The sequence below is a fragment of the Drosophila innubila genome (assembly GCF_004354385.1).
Source record: "Drosophila innubila isolate TH190305 chromosome 2L unlocalized genomic scaffold, UK_Dinn_1.0 4_B_2L, whole genome shotgun sequence".
Classification (NCBI taxonomy): Eukaryota; Metazoa; Arthropoda; class Insecta; order Diptera; family Drosophilidae; genus Drosophila; species Drosophila innubila.
Window position 1 is genome coordinate 11939775 of NW_022995372.1, and position 13987 is coordinate 11953761.

Genomic DNA, 13987 nt, shown 5'->3' on the forward strand with positions numbered 1-13987 from the left:
CTGTCGGAGCCCTCATTTTGCAAAAGCGAATAAAATGCAAGTATAAAAACAATATATCCTTTTTTGCCCATTTTGAATGGACACAAGATATAAAAACCCCAAAATCAATTTTGTTTAATATAAAAGTTGAATTTCAAATAAATTAGTCAAGAAAAAAGTTCGATTCAGCAACACCCATATTTATTATTGGTTCAGTTCGATTGACCTTTGGTATACAGAATTTTTTCAATGTGCTTTTACAAATATAATAATAAATTTGATAGACATGTTTTCATTAAATAACTTGTAGCTTAAAACTTCCAAGCGTGAAGTATTACAAATTAATCAAGAAAAAATTTCGTAAAGAAAGATTATTAAATTTATTTTTTATTTAAGCTTATGCCTTAAATGCTTATGCCTAGTTTAAATGTGATTTATATTTACTTATTAGATTTATAAAGATTCAAGATAATTTAAGACATTGATTCAAAGTACATATTGCACAACATTTGTGAATTTAATATAAATAAAGTTAATATTAGTTAATGCGAGCAGATGGAAATATGACACTTTGACAATCATAAGGATCTAAAAATATTATAAAGTATATATTGGAACGTTTTGTTCAATTTCTCCCATATTTATTATATATGCTGATTTTTTGTTTTAATTGAGAGGAACATTCCTCAGTTCTTCGATGGGGATGGGGGAGACCCAGGTCCAGAAGATGGGGAGTTCGATCCAGTGGAGGGAGCATTTGATCCAGAGGAGATAGCTTTTGATCCAGTGGAGGCAGAATTTGGACCAGGGGGCTTAGGTGGGCCAGATGGGATTGCTGCACCATGACAGGCACCATTATATGGAGTATAATTTACTAAACCAGCAAGTGGAGCACAAGCTTGATCAGCTTCATTAAAGTACGAGCCAGATGGACACTCGGATACATCGCCATGATTGCCGTTTTGACAATAGTAATAAGTATCACAAAGCTGATCGTTCACAGCATTGACAAACGGTGTAGTGGCGTACTGACAGCGATTGCAGCCTGGTTGTGGAACAGCGAGTTTTCGGGTAACGCAGTTGGACGAATCCACATCAAAGTAGGTTCCATAGGGGCATTGGTTTAACACATAGATTTCACCATTGCAAACATAATAGTTGCCACATGTTGTGGCATCGGCTTTAAGTGCTCCTTTAATATTGCAGGTGGTGGGAACAGGGGCATTCACAACTCTGTCGCATGCACCAGGAGCCGTATCATATCCACAGACACCAGATGACACAATAAATGCCTACACAAAAATATAAGGATCTTACTAAATTTATCGAAAGAATAGTTGTAAATGTTGCTTACGCTGGATGAGCAAGTACCCTGGGTTTGCAAGCCCTGAGGGTTGCAGAAGTACCACGTGTTACAATCGTGAGTGGATCCAAAGTACATATTGGGGGGCACCACACTGCAATAGTTAACTAGACTGAGGCCCACTGAGTTCCCGTCGGTCTTAGGGCATTCACCGTAAATGCATTTCTGCGCTGCCATTTCGAACCTTTCTCCTTTAGCACAATTGCCCTGGCCAGCGATCTTATCGCCATTGCAATAGTACCATCCTTGACAATTGTTTACATTTGGCACCCAATTTGAGCCTGTCTTTCCCGAGCACGGATTGGCCATGCCATAGTAGCATTCAACCTGGGATGATGGACCGCAGTTTTGAGCTCTAAAGTTATAGGAGTAACCGGCTGAGCACGATTGCTTCACTGGTCCTGATTTGGTGCAGACATAGTAACTACTGCACGATTCAATACTTCCAAGTTGGGTTCCAGTTTTCACCATAGTACAGACTTCGGTGACATTGTAGGTTCCTTCCATCACTTGTGCGCCTATGGCATTGACCAAGGCCAAGCACAGGATACTTCCCAAAAGGTAATTTCCTGATAATTACAAGAGTGTAGCTGAGCATTGCTAATTTCCCAAAATCATATTTTTCCTTACTTACCAGCCATGTGTGTTTATAGTCCAGTGAACACTGAATAACTTTGATTTGCTGCGCTGTCTTTTATAGCACAAATCATCTAACAATATATTATCTAACTTAAATATTACTGATATCATGGCTTCTATGGCGTCATGTTCGATTCTTGAGAAAACGAATTCTTTGTAAGTCGATAATGTTCCAACATTAGGTCGCTGATAATACGCCAATATTAATTAATGTTATCTTTTATTTTTGTCACTGTCGCTTTAATCAAGAACCCCCAAATGCTTTGATAAAGGGATCAGTTTTCAATTATTTTGGCAGTGCTTAAAAATTTGTTAAACTTTCTTTCTTATATTTTTCTATTGTTAATACTATAATTCATTTGTCTAGTTTTCTAATTAATAAAGTGACATCGTATCTGGGTTCAATGTAACACTAATGGAATAACAAAAGAAAAAAGCGTGTATCTAATGCCAGTCTCTTCTTCTTGTATATAAAACTCACCGGTTAATATAGAAGCTAGCTAGCTTAATTGGTTAAAGTTATAATAATAAAGTAATTCATTTTTATATTTTCGTCAGATAAATATCAAGTAAAGTGTAATATGTATTTTATTGTAACATAAGCGATTCGATTCACACCAAATTGATTTTCTTTTATAAATGCAGCATTCAGCTGCGTAGGTACAAACAAATATGTAAAAAACTTTAATTAATTTTTAAATATTTTTGGAACATATTTAAATGCATTAAATCTGTTGAAAACTGTAGGTTAATAGCTATGTTATTTCAGATTACGTCGATAATATGTTTTTGTATACATATAACTAAATAAATGTTTTACAATATTTATACTCAAAAAAATAAAATTACTATAAATCAAATATGAGTGTATGTTGTACAATAATTTCAAGGCAAGCGCTCAACTTTAGTTGCAAATATTCAGCAGCATTTAATAAAAGATATCCGTAATTTATTTATATAGCCTGTCACATTTTCTGAAACACCGAAAATGGGAAAACAAAACTGTATAGGTTGAAAGGTTACGATGCAAGCTCGATTGGATGCATCGGGGACGATTACAATTTCAGTTCAGGGTTGACGGAGCCCTCGTTTGGGAGCTTCGCGAAAGTAATGAAAATATCGCACAATGAAAAAATTAGAAGCATGCCATCTGATTGTGTGGACATCATGTAAAAAAAGGCCCCATCGTTTTTGCTTTTTAGTTAAAGTGGAACTCAAATTAAAATTGTGGAGGTAAAAACCAGGTCTCCGTAAATACTTTTTTTTTATTCAAGCGCACAGTAATATTTTTTAAATACTTGCAAATTATATTTAAAAGAATAAATTTGGATATATTTGTCGTAAAAATAACAATTCTTAGGCGACATATATATACATATGTATGTATATATATTAAGGCTTTTGGAAAAGTATGTCATATTTTAAGTGAAAGATTGTAAACATGTCTAAGCATGCCCATAGTTTGTAAGTTTGTTTACTTATAGTACTACTACTACAAAATAGACCGAAGAGTCTACATGAACTTTATTTTTTGTCACAATTCAGAGCATATACACATTGGCTGCGTTCACCAGAACACATCATTCAGCAATCATCTATCACCCATCAACAAAATTTGTGATGGACTTCTGGTTAACGTTTTCATGGAATTTTTATACAAAATCAAAGTTGTAATTTCATGAGTTCTGGTGAGTCTTTCTTAGAGTCATTATACCCAATTTTACCCCAACTGAATTTGATTTCAAGTGAACCCAGAACAAAATATCATTATTGCTTGCGAGGTTTATTTAAATTGCTTGCCTTATTATTAATTTAATTGGGTGCAGTTTGTCAATTATTATCGCACTTTTCATAAATATATTCATATTAAAAGTAGAATTTGCAAAAGATTGGATCACAACTATTTTGGTGATGTCAAATCCGTATTTGGAGTCTAATCTTCTTTTGGGGTCGTATTTGTGTCCGGAGTCGAATTTGGATCCGGTGTCGAATTTGGATCCGGGGTCGAATTTGGATCTGGGGTCGAGTTTGGATCCGGGGTTGAATTTGGATCCGGGGTCGAATTTGGATCCGGGGTAGAATTTGGATCCGGGGTAGAATTTGGATCCGGGGTCGAATTTGGATCTGGGGTCGAATTTGGATCTGGGGTCGAATTTGGATCTGGGGTCGATTTCGTATCCGGGGTCGAATTTGTATCCGGGGTCGAATTTGGATCCGGGGTCGATTTCGTATCAGGGGTAGAATTTGTATCCGGGGTCGAGTTTGGATCCGGGGTCGATTTCGTATCAGGGGTCGAATTTGTATCCGGGGTCGAGTTTGGATCCGGGGTCGATTTCGTATCCGGGGTCGAATTTGGATCCGGGGTCGAATTTATATCCGGGGTCACAATTGGATCCTGGGTCGATTTCGTATCCGGGGTTGGATCTGAATTCGGGGTTGGATCCGAATTCGGGGTTGGATCCGTTGACTTAGTCGGAGGCTGCACAGAAGTACTGCCCTGGGCGGTAGCTCCATAACATGCACCATTGGTAGCAGCATAATTCTTTAATCCACCATTTGAAGCACATGCTTGATCATTTTCATTAAAGTAGTAATCTTCTGGACATTTGGATACTGTGCCATGGTCGCCATTTTTGCAATAGTAATAAGTATTGCAAAGATTATTGTCAACAGCATTGACAAACGGTGAAGTGGCGTACTGACAGCGATTGCAGCCAGGTTGGGGAATAGCGGCTTGGCGGGTAATACAGGTTTTTGCAATGATATCGAAGTAGGTGCCATAGGGGCATTGTTTCGGCTGATACTTGGAGCCGTCGCAAACATAATAGTTGCCACATGTGTTTGGATCGCCTGCAGTTTCTCCCTTACTGTTGCAGGTAAGGGGAATAGGAAGACTAACAACTCGGTCGCATGCACCAGGAGCCGAATCGAAGCCACAGGCACCAGTCGTCACAATAAATGCCTAAATAATAAAGTTATAGTAAGTTACATTTATCGCATGGATATCGTTTAATTGACTTACGCTGGATGCGCATGTACCATCGGACAGCTGACCCTGAGGGCTGCAGAAGTACCATTGTCTACAATTAGTAGTGGATCCAAAGTACATATTTGGCGGCACCACGTTGCAATAATTATTTAGAGTGGGACCAGCAACGTTCGTGTCACTGCTGCATGTACCGTAAATGCATCTCTGGCTTGTACTATCGAACTTTTCTCCTTTACCACAATTGCCCTGGCCAGCGATCTTATCGCCAGTGCAATAATACCATCCTTGACAACTTTGTACATTTGGCACCCAATTGTTGCCCACCTTTCCTGCGCATGGATTGGCCATGCCATAGTAGCAATCAACCTGGGATGTAGGAGCGCAGTTTTGAGTTCTAAAGTTATAGGAGTAACCGGCTGAGCACAATTGCTTCACTGGTCCCGATTTTGTGCAGTCATAATAATAACCACAGGACACAATACTTCCAACACGGGTTCCAGGTTTCACCATGGTACAAACTTCGGTGACATTGTAGGTTCCCTCCATCACTTGTGCACCAATGGCATTGACCAGGGCCAAGCACAGGATACTTCCCAAAAGGTAATTCCCTGTTAATTAAAGGAGTGAAGATTAGCCTCACTTTTTTACCCAAAATCATCGTTTTCCTCACTTACCAGACATGGTAGTTAATTGTCGAAAGAACACTGAATGACTTAGCTTACCAGCGCTGTCTTTTATAGTCCAACTCTTCCCAAGCCCAACCAATTTAAGATAATATTATTTTTACCATGGCTAATTTAATGGCATCATAAACCGAAACATTTTTCAATTTTATTTAATTCGATTATGTTCTAACATGAGATCGAAGCTTGTAAACCAATTTTAATTAGCGTTATCTTGAACTTATCAGATAACGTTGCTACGTATAATAACTACCCAAGCTCGTACTGGAACGCTTTCCGACAACCCTCACTTGATAACAAAAACAAAATATTTTCGTTTTTCTATAAAAAAGCTTATTTCCTGTTTCGGTTGTTTTTGCAATCGCTTGATTTTATTTCTAATCAATTGGACATTAGATTTAGTGGTTGGTTTATAGGATCATTGTCAGATAATTCGATCGTAATTAAACTTTCTGAGAAGAAAAAAAAATTGATAAGATGGACTTCATGGTATATTTTTATACATACAGGTTTGTTCTAGAAATGCAGTTCAACCAAAACTTGTCATGTCTACATATCTGGAACACCCCTAATACTCTAAAATCTTAAAACTTTGCTAATCTGATTATTAAAAATGATTTTTTCTTGCGAAATTTAGTAACAGCTTAAACATTTGAAAAGTTGTTTAATTTGTTAACTAAATGTAATGAAGGTGCAATAACTAAATATAATTTTTAAAAAAGTACTTTTTTTCTGTTAAAAGCGAACGAAAATAAATAATAATAACTAAATAAAACAAACCTGTTGAGCCAGCTGTGGAATTGTCCATTTAATAATTGCCACTCCCAGTCGAGAATTTGAACTTAAATGTAACTAAATCAACATTTAAACAATTTATCATTTAAACAGCTGAGCAGCTGTATTTCTCAAGTTTCTAGCTGGCAAAACAAGGCTCAAAATCAGTGTTCAGTTCAGTTACCGCCTTGAAGTCGTGTAATGCTGATCGCTACAACAACTTGTCTCATAATGGGACAGTTGCTTATACAATTGCTTATTGTTGCATTAATATTATCCAACAATTTGATGGCACAGATTGAGATAGAGATACAGAATCAACCGGACAAATTGGCCTATTGTCGAACACTACACCGTCTCCAGCAAGAATACGATTTAACGGATTGTGCCCAGATACTGGAGGATGAGCTCACCATGCCCGGTGAACTGTTGATGGACACACAGCAGCGTTGCTGGTGGGGCTGGGAGCTATTTGGACGACATTGCCGCAAACGAGTTTAGCATTTACTGGCTAAGATATTATTTATTTACCAACTACTAATGACACTCGACACCGGAGATTAAAAAAGAAAAAAAGAAAAAAAATTGAAATATTTAATTTCTAAATATGTTATATAAAATATTATATTTTAAGTTAACAACTATGTAATCTTTAACTGAACTGATCACCAATTTTCCATTTGTACTCGTTAGATTTAATAAGAAAATTATATTCAAATTGTTAAAAAATGACTTGTTTAAAAAGTGTTTTGCTGAGAAAAGCGGTTTAAAGCAGCTTAAATCTGTGCCACACTTGACATGTGTTTGTCTAACCGTTCTACGTTAACAAAGGCAAGTGAACACTTGACTGACTGTCTGAATGGCAGACAAACCTCTGCTGTAGTTGCCATTAAACTGAACTGGCAACATGCGCCGACCATCAGACTACGGCTTATACTCTCAATATATAATTATTGTACATGATTTCGGGTGTTGCGAGGATACACAGTTAACCCTAATCAGACCCTGGCAACTTGCCAATGTCAAACGATGACACTTTTCACTCATAAGTCTGTTTGATGTCTTTGCCAAAGTCATTGCTTTCTAACATTGCGTATACGCAATGTTCAACGCCTCAAGTCCATGCAAATTTCATGTGGCTGCTACGAACAACAACAACAACAACGAGAGAAGAGAATAAAGCCAAGACAAAACATGGCGATTTGTGTTTATCAAACTTCCGTATGTTGAACAAAAGTCAATCAACATCCGCACCCATTTCGTGTTCTTTTTGTTTGTTGGGCACTGAGCTGGCTATTGTGGTTGTGGTTGTTGTAGTTGTTGTTGTTATTACTATTGTCATAGCGGCCGTTGTTTGTTTTCATTGTTTCCTCTTGCGCTCTGCATACTTCAGTGGTTGCGGCACCAATTCCAGTGACGCCGTCAATCACCGTCCCAAACAACAACAACAACGACGACGACATTGTCACATATTCCCTACTATAACCACAATTTCATGACGGCTTACCTGTTCTACTTGGTACAGATGATTTAACACGTGTTCAAGTTAATTCCAATGACAGCACACGGCTCAGACACAAACTGCGGTTAATATAAAATATAACTTATGGATTAACGATTCGATATCTGAAAAGTAAAAATATAAATTAAGTTAGCATAAAGAATTTATTATACCCGTTACATAATAAACAAGTAAAACATATATTGCGTTCGTTGGAATGTATGTAACAGGGAGAAGGATGCATCTCCGACCCCATTAAGTATATATATTCTTGATCAGCATCAACAGCCAAATCGATATAGCCGTCCGTCAGTCTGTCTGTCCGTGTAAACGCCTAGATCTCAGAGACTATAAAAGATAAAGATACCAAATTTGGCACACAGATTTCTGTAGACCCCACGCAGATCAAATTTATTTCAAATTTAAGCCACGCCTCCCTCCGCTCCCGCAAATTGCGGGAAAACACCACACCCACAGTATTCAAGATAATAGGTTTCTAATGAAAATTAACATTGTTTATTAATATTGTCTATTAGTCACTTAACTGCAGCAAGATCGGACAAGTAGAACGGCAGTAATAGCTAACCAAAGTTATTAATAATTAATTCAATACAATCACCTAAAAGTATGCAGTACTTTTTATTAAGTAGTAATTTCTATAAAGTACTTGTGTTGTTGATTTATTTAATAATTTATTGCAAGCCTTCTTCTTATTCAAATAGTGTTGTGCAATGTTCAATTGCAGCTTGAGCAAACCCAATAGACCCCTGTTCTTTTTTTAAGTACGGGGTCTAAAAATAAAGCCCAAAAACTTTACAGTTTCAGCGAGTAATTTCAATTACTACAACAAATTGAATGAATGTGGGATTAATTGAAGTGGAAAACCAACGTAGTATTCGAAATTAAATTTAAACACAGCCGCTCAACCCAAATAGTTGCCAAGGCAGGGCAATGAAAAATATTGCAACACAAACCCAAAAACCAAACGGCAGTCCAACTACGGATACATATGAAAACCAAACAACAAGTACAACAAATGCGGCTAACTGACTGGCTTTTGGCGTAAGTTGAGCCACAAAACTTTCCAAAAGGGGCAGACAGGGGAGAATGGATCGCGCATTTCACTGCCGATTGCCCAAACAATGCAATGTAGCAAGAAGTAGGTAAAAGAGAGACAGGTGTGCTGACAGTCACGACGGCAGACACACGTGCGCCCCAAAACATTTGATGCAACATTATCTGCAGTGACATCCGTTTTTTGGCTGGCGGACAAAGTTTATGCAGCAACGAGCGAGTTGCACAGCTCGACAGTTCCACAGATCCAGGTCCGCATCGGACGACCCTAACGAAGCAGAACGGCGAACAGTTACGCAAAATTGCCAACGACTGCGCATTGTTACGCGCCACGTGGCCCTACAAAGTTAACAGGGTCTGCCCTCCTCTCCTCTTTTTCCTGTCCTCACTTTTTAGCCCTTCGTGGATGGTTGCAGCATCAGACGCTGCGCTCCCGTTCAAAGTTTTATTGGCCAAAGTGCAGTCCGTTGCTGGCACTGCTGCTTAAAACTTGACCCACAAAAGTTGCCAGCTATTAGAAAAACTTTGGCAATAAGCATGCGTAAGATATATCAAGACTCAACATCGGCATTGCTACTAAGCAATCCTCAGATAACACTTACCACAGTGTTTGTTGTGTGTCAGCATCATAAAAACTGAATCATTCAAAACGTTTTCCATTAAAATTTAATCAGCCAACGCGTTTCTCTTAGGAAATCGAAAAATCATATTCAGTCAGGGGAATACCAAATGAATTACCTTTGACCAAAAGAGTATACCTGATAGCCGTTATCAAATCTTACTGCTTATCAATCCATTGAGTCATACTGCCTAATATTTGATGATATTCTATACATAGTTTATTTATTAGTACGACACGCTAGTCCAATCAATTATACGTAAAATTACTGTCGAAATTTGACAGCTGCGATTAATCTTCCAGGTAACTACTTGATATGGAAGATTGATAACAAGTCCAAGCCCTTGAAATAGCATTTTGTAAACAACTCTTGTATCTCATATATTTACTTAGATATAACATTTATACATACTATATAATCACATATGAAAGTAATTTACTGGCAAAGATATTCTTAATTTAAATGTTCAATCAAAACGTTTTCATATTGATGATGATTTTAATTTACAAATCTCCTGAACTGTTTGTCGAGTAAATATTTCTCCAACCAAATCACCATTTCCTACTTATTTGCCTATTTTATTAGGAGTTGGGTTGCGTATATGCATTTCTTAATATTTATATATGTACATTTGCTTGTATTTATCTTTGGATTTAGAACAAGTCTGCTTATATGTTTATGGGATTGTGTTTCAATGAATTTGTCCATATCTTTAGCACAAATTAAAATCAAAGACGTGCAATGAGTTGCTTTTAATGATTGTCATTATTTTTACGAATAAAGCGCTTTCTATAGCAACAAATTTAAATTGTCTTAAAATCCACTATAATCTGACTCAATTTTCATGGCTTTTAATAAAACAATTGTTAACTCAAACTAAACATTTAGATATATTAATTTGCAAATATTGTCAGCATACGTAACTATTGAGAAAAAAAAATTTGTAATATTTTTGTTCAACAGAAAATTGTTTATATAAAATTTAAGTAAAACCAATCAATGGCGTAAGTATTAAGAATTGCTCATCAACCAATTACGAATAATACTATAACATTGCTATAGTGAAGATTATAAGCCGGGTCAGCTACCATATCCAGAACAAGATGAGCGTAAAAAATTCTTTGAATTCCATTACAAAGGACTGCTCATCATTTTAATACCTATCTTATTTAGCCCTATTTTGCTGGGCCCCGAAGTGCTGGTAAGTCGAAGTACATTACGAATTAATGATTTAATGATTATATTTATCAATTCATATTGTAATTGCAGGCATATCGCATGATCTATCTTACAGTATGCATATATCTCTATTATGTATTTAATGTCATGGCACAGGGAGCAATTGCATTTCTCTTTATTGTTTTTATGCCTATATGTGGTATTACGGTATGTTATCGTCATATTAGAAATACGTCTTAAGGCTAATAGAAATGTTACAGACATCGAAAGCTTTGTGTACAGCACACTATTCAGATTTAATATTTGAAACATATGGATGTATTTTCGTAGGCATCGCGATGGATGCGTCGAGTCTCAGCGAACGACTTGCGATGATTGTGATTCGGTTCGTTGGTGGAAATCTGAGAACGTATGCAACATTTTAAAGGGCAAGCTTAGAATTCTTTAATTAACTTTTCATTGCAGACTGCAAATTCTGTTGACGATTTGTGCAGCTGTAACTTCAATTTTGTTTGAATCTCCATTCATGGCCGCTTTTTGGATGAAGGTGGCACAGGCTGTTATTTCGGAATATGGCAAGGTAAGTATAATTCTAACGATTCGAAGAATTTCTATATCGAGAATTAACATCACAGGCTGGTATATTGACACTAGACAGTGAGGAGGAGACCTACGAGCGACAGGCGTAAGTTCATTTCGATTGATTCAACAAACTCTTCTATACATTCTTAAATCCCTAGGAAACCATATCCATCGTGGCCAGTCATTGGCATTTATTTGACCATCTGCTATTCAGCAAATCTGGGTGCAATGATGTCACCATTTCAGAATCCCAATAGCATTATCTATACGATCTTTAACATGTAAGCAGGCAACAACATTTAACCAGACTAATTGATACAACGGAATGTTTTATTCAGCTTCATGAAGAAATCACCACAAGGTTTCATGTTGGTCTTTGTGCTTCCCATGATATTAGGTCTCATCGTAGTTGCACTTTGGATTAACATTATTTTCCTTGGCCTATTTGGGGGAAATGTCAAAGATCAAGTAAAGGCAGCGGCTGGTGAAGGGGATGCAATGAAGAAAGCCATGTCTGATAAGAAAGACACAATGGGAGCGTGGTCGATACACTCCATTCTAGTTCTAGTGCTTATTATCTGTACAATGATATTGTTATTAGCACGTCGCCCGCTGTTCATTCAGGGCTGGGATGATCAAATCCATTTGGCCAATTGTGGTGCATCAATAGCTGTCATTCTAATATGTGTGCTGTGCTTTGCAGTGCCGGCCAACTATATTTTTTGCCGCTACTATGTATGCAGGCAACCGGATAAGCCAGGAACAACACCATCATTAGTTGGATGGAAGGCGGTTAATACTAATACCCCATGGGCTCATATTTTCATGTTGACGGCAGGTCATGGATTCGCAGTCGGCCTGCGTGATTCGAAACTGCTGCAATTGATACAGGAGACACTTGTGAGAAATGGACCTGGCATTGGTAACTGCTTTATCATTGGCACTTCACTTGGCACGTTTTTTAGCATCCTAGCACCAGCTACAGCGTTGGCCAGAATAACACTACTGAGCATGTTTAAGACGGTAAGCAAAAGTTGCAACACAAAAAAAATTAATATTTGTATATTATTTTTATAGGGTGCTCTTTTAAGAACTGGAATTGGCAGCGTGGCCATTCCTTATGCTGCATCACTGCACAATCAATTCCTGCTACCTTGCAGCAATGCAGCGAACACCATTATTTCGGGATGGGGCAACATCAGACCCTTTCAATATGTAAGTGATTAACAATTAGCCTTGCATTTTTTTTTTAAAAATTATTTTTAATGGTGTACCCTTTCATAGCTTATTGGCGGTATTGTACCTGCCGTAGCCACGATGTTGTTTATTGCCGCTTTTGTTAAAGTATTTGGTGAAGATGGTTTTCCGGGCTACTTGGAAGTTTCTGATGACGATTTCAAGTATACCTACAAACCCTAATAATAAATTAAAATAAAATCTGTGTTTCATTTGACAAGGCAAACTTCATTGCGACTGCTCTAAACTTTCTTTCATTTAGACAACTCCCAAATTACATATGCACCAAACTGACAGTCGTCCATCTACAGCAGACATTGTCAGTTGACTCATTTCACTGGTTCGGAGACTTTTTTTTTTTTTTTTTTTATATATATAAAACATGGGTTCCTCCCTTTCTTTTTTGAGTGACAAAATAGCGCAGTGCGCATCTTGTCGAGCAAAAACAGTCGTAAAACAGAGCCCAGCTGACCCGACTCGGCAGTCTGACAGACTGAGTGGCTGGTTATGTAAATGCTGCGAAAAGCAAGATATATCTGTCATGTTCTCTATCTACGCTGAAAGAAAAATTCAATATAAAATACTACAAAAATAAGATATACTTTTAGACCCCGTACTTAAAAAAAAAGTACAGGGGTCTATTGGGTTTGTTTTAACGAATATGTGCGTAACAGGCAGAAGGAGGCGTGGCAGACCCTATAAAGAATATATATATTCTTGATCAGCATCAACAGCCGAGTCGATATAGCAATGTCCGTCTGTGTGTCTGTCTGTCCGTCTGTATGAGCGCCTAGATCTCAACTTTCCAATTTTATTTTTAAAGTTTGTAGTGTGTTCTTTTTTTCTGAGTGTAGCACAGGTGTGCAGACAGTGGCTTAAGCAGCTTTCATTTTGTTTCCCCCTCAAATAGAGATTTCGCAATTTGTGGCACCAAGAAAAGGTGAATAAAGTTACAATCTTGCAGCATGTGTTAGACTTTAAAGCGTTAGGTAACTTTAACTCTTTAGTATTTAAGAGTTTCATTAAAGCTTTTCGGGCCTAGCATTTGCATGTGGCAGTCGTGCAACGCTTTTAACCAAATTACACAGTTTTGCATTTAGGGTAATCCCAGCCTGGTCATTCGCACCTAATTCGCATTGTTGTAAATCCAAACATTGCCCACGAAACTGTTCGCACTAAATAATTCATTTGTTAATTTAGACATGCCCATCCCAACGGACCAGGAGAGTGGAGTAAGGCTGGAGTGGGCGGGGCTTATACACTGCTCAACATCGGCCCATTGTTGTGTGCTTTTGGCTTACTGACAGCTCTGAATCGAGCCTCTAGTCGGATGGGCCAAAGCCTGCCTGCCTGCCTGGCAACCTCGTG

General features: G+C 37.6%; 4 protein-coding genes across 4 annotated transcripts; 2 read left to right on the top strand and 2 right to left on the bottom strand.

The window, feature by feature from the left end:
- Positions 1-584: 584 nt before the first annotated feature.
- Positions 585-2011, bottom strand: LOC117782075 (peritrophin-48-like). The gene is made up of 3 exons (XM_034619016.1): positions 1977-2011; positions 1334-1911; positions 585-1271 (listed from the first exon to the last, which is right to left on the bottom strand). Exons 1-3 carry the CDS (start codon positions 1981-1983, stop codon positions 666-668), a joined length of 1191 nt encoding a protein of 396 aa, XP_034474907.1. The 5' UTR covers positions 1984-2011; the 3' UTR covers positions 585-665.
- A 1732-nt stretch (positions 2012-3743) lies between these two features.
- LOC117782099 (peritrophin-48-like) lies at positions 3744-5669 on the bottom strand. Its single transcript, XM_034619051.1, has 3 exons — positions 5645-5669; positions 5004-5578; positions 3744-4943 (listed from the first exon to the last, which is right to left on the bottom strand). Exons 1-3 carry the CDS (start codon positions 5649-5651, stop codon positions 3915-3917), a joined length of 1611 nt encoding a protein of 536 aa, XP_034474942.1. The 5' UTR covers positions 5652-5669; the 3' UTR covers positions 3744-3914.
- A 953-nt stretch (positions 5670-6622) lies between these two features.
- Positions 6623-7012, top strand: LOC117781465. The gene has a single exon (XM_034618228.1). It carries the CDS (start codon positions 6629-6631, stop codon positions 6926-6928), a length of 300 nt encoding a protein of 99 aa, XP_034474119.1. The 5' UTR covers positions 6623-6628; the 3' UTR covers positions 6929-7012.
- Positions 7013-10694: 3682 nt separating this feature from the next.
- On the top strand, positions 10695-12840 carry LOC117780386 (protein I'm not dead yet). The gene is made up of 9 exons (XM_034616898.1): positions 10695-10823; positions 10892-11008; positions 11062-11210; positions 11267-11381; positions 11437-11486; positions 11542-11664; positions 11722-12406; positions 12461-12598; positions 12668-12840. Exons 2-9 carry the CDS (start codon positions 10901-10903, stop codon positions 12800-12802), a joined length of 1503 nt encoding a protein of 500 aa, XP_034472789.1. The 5' UTR covers positions 10695-10823; positions 10892-10900; the 3' UTR covers positions 12803-12840.
- The last annotated feature ends 1147 nt before the right edge of the window (positions 12841-13987 follow it).

Coding starts and splice junctions, on each gene's coding strand:
- LOC117782075 (XM_034619016.1), bottom strand. Junction 1,272..1,333: donor AGGGTACTTGCTCATCCAGC/GTAAGCAACATT, acceptor ATTTTTGTGTAG/GCATTTATTGTGTCATCTGG.
- LOC117780386 (XM_034616898.1), top strand. CDS start 10,901: ATGATCTATCTTACAGTATGCATATATCTCTATTATGTATTTAATGTC. Junction 11,009..11,061: donor TGCCTATATGTGGTATTACG/GTATGTTATCGT, acceptor GAAATGTTACAG/ACATCGAAAGCTTTGTGTAC. Junction 11,665..11,721: donor ATCTATACGATCTTTAACAT/GTAAGCAGGCAA, acceptor TGTTTTATTCAG/CTTCATGAAGAAATCACCAC.
- LOC117781465 (XM_034618228.1), top strand. CDS start 6,629: ATGCTGATCGCTACAACAACTTGTCTCATAATGGGACAGTTGCTTATA.
- LOC117782099 (XM_034619051.1), bottom strand. Junction 4,944..5,003: donor ATGGTACATGCGCATCCAGC/GTAAGTCAATTA, acceptor TTTATTATTTAG/GCATTTATTGTGACGACTGG.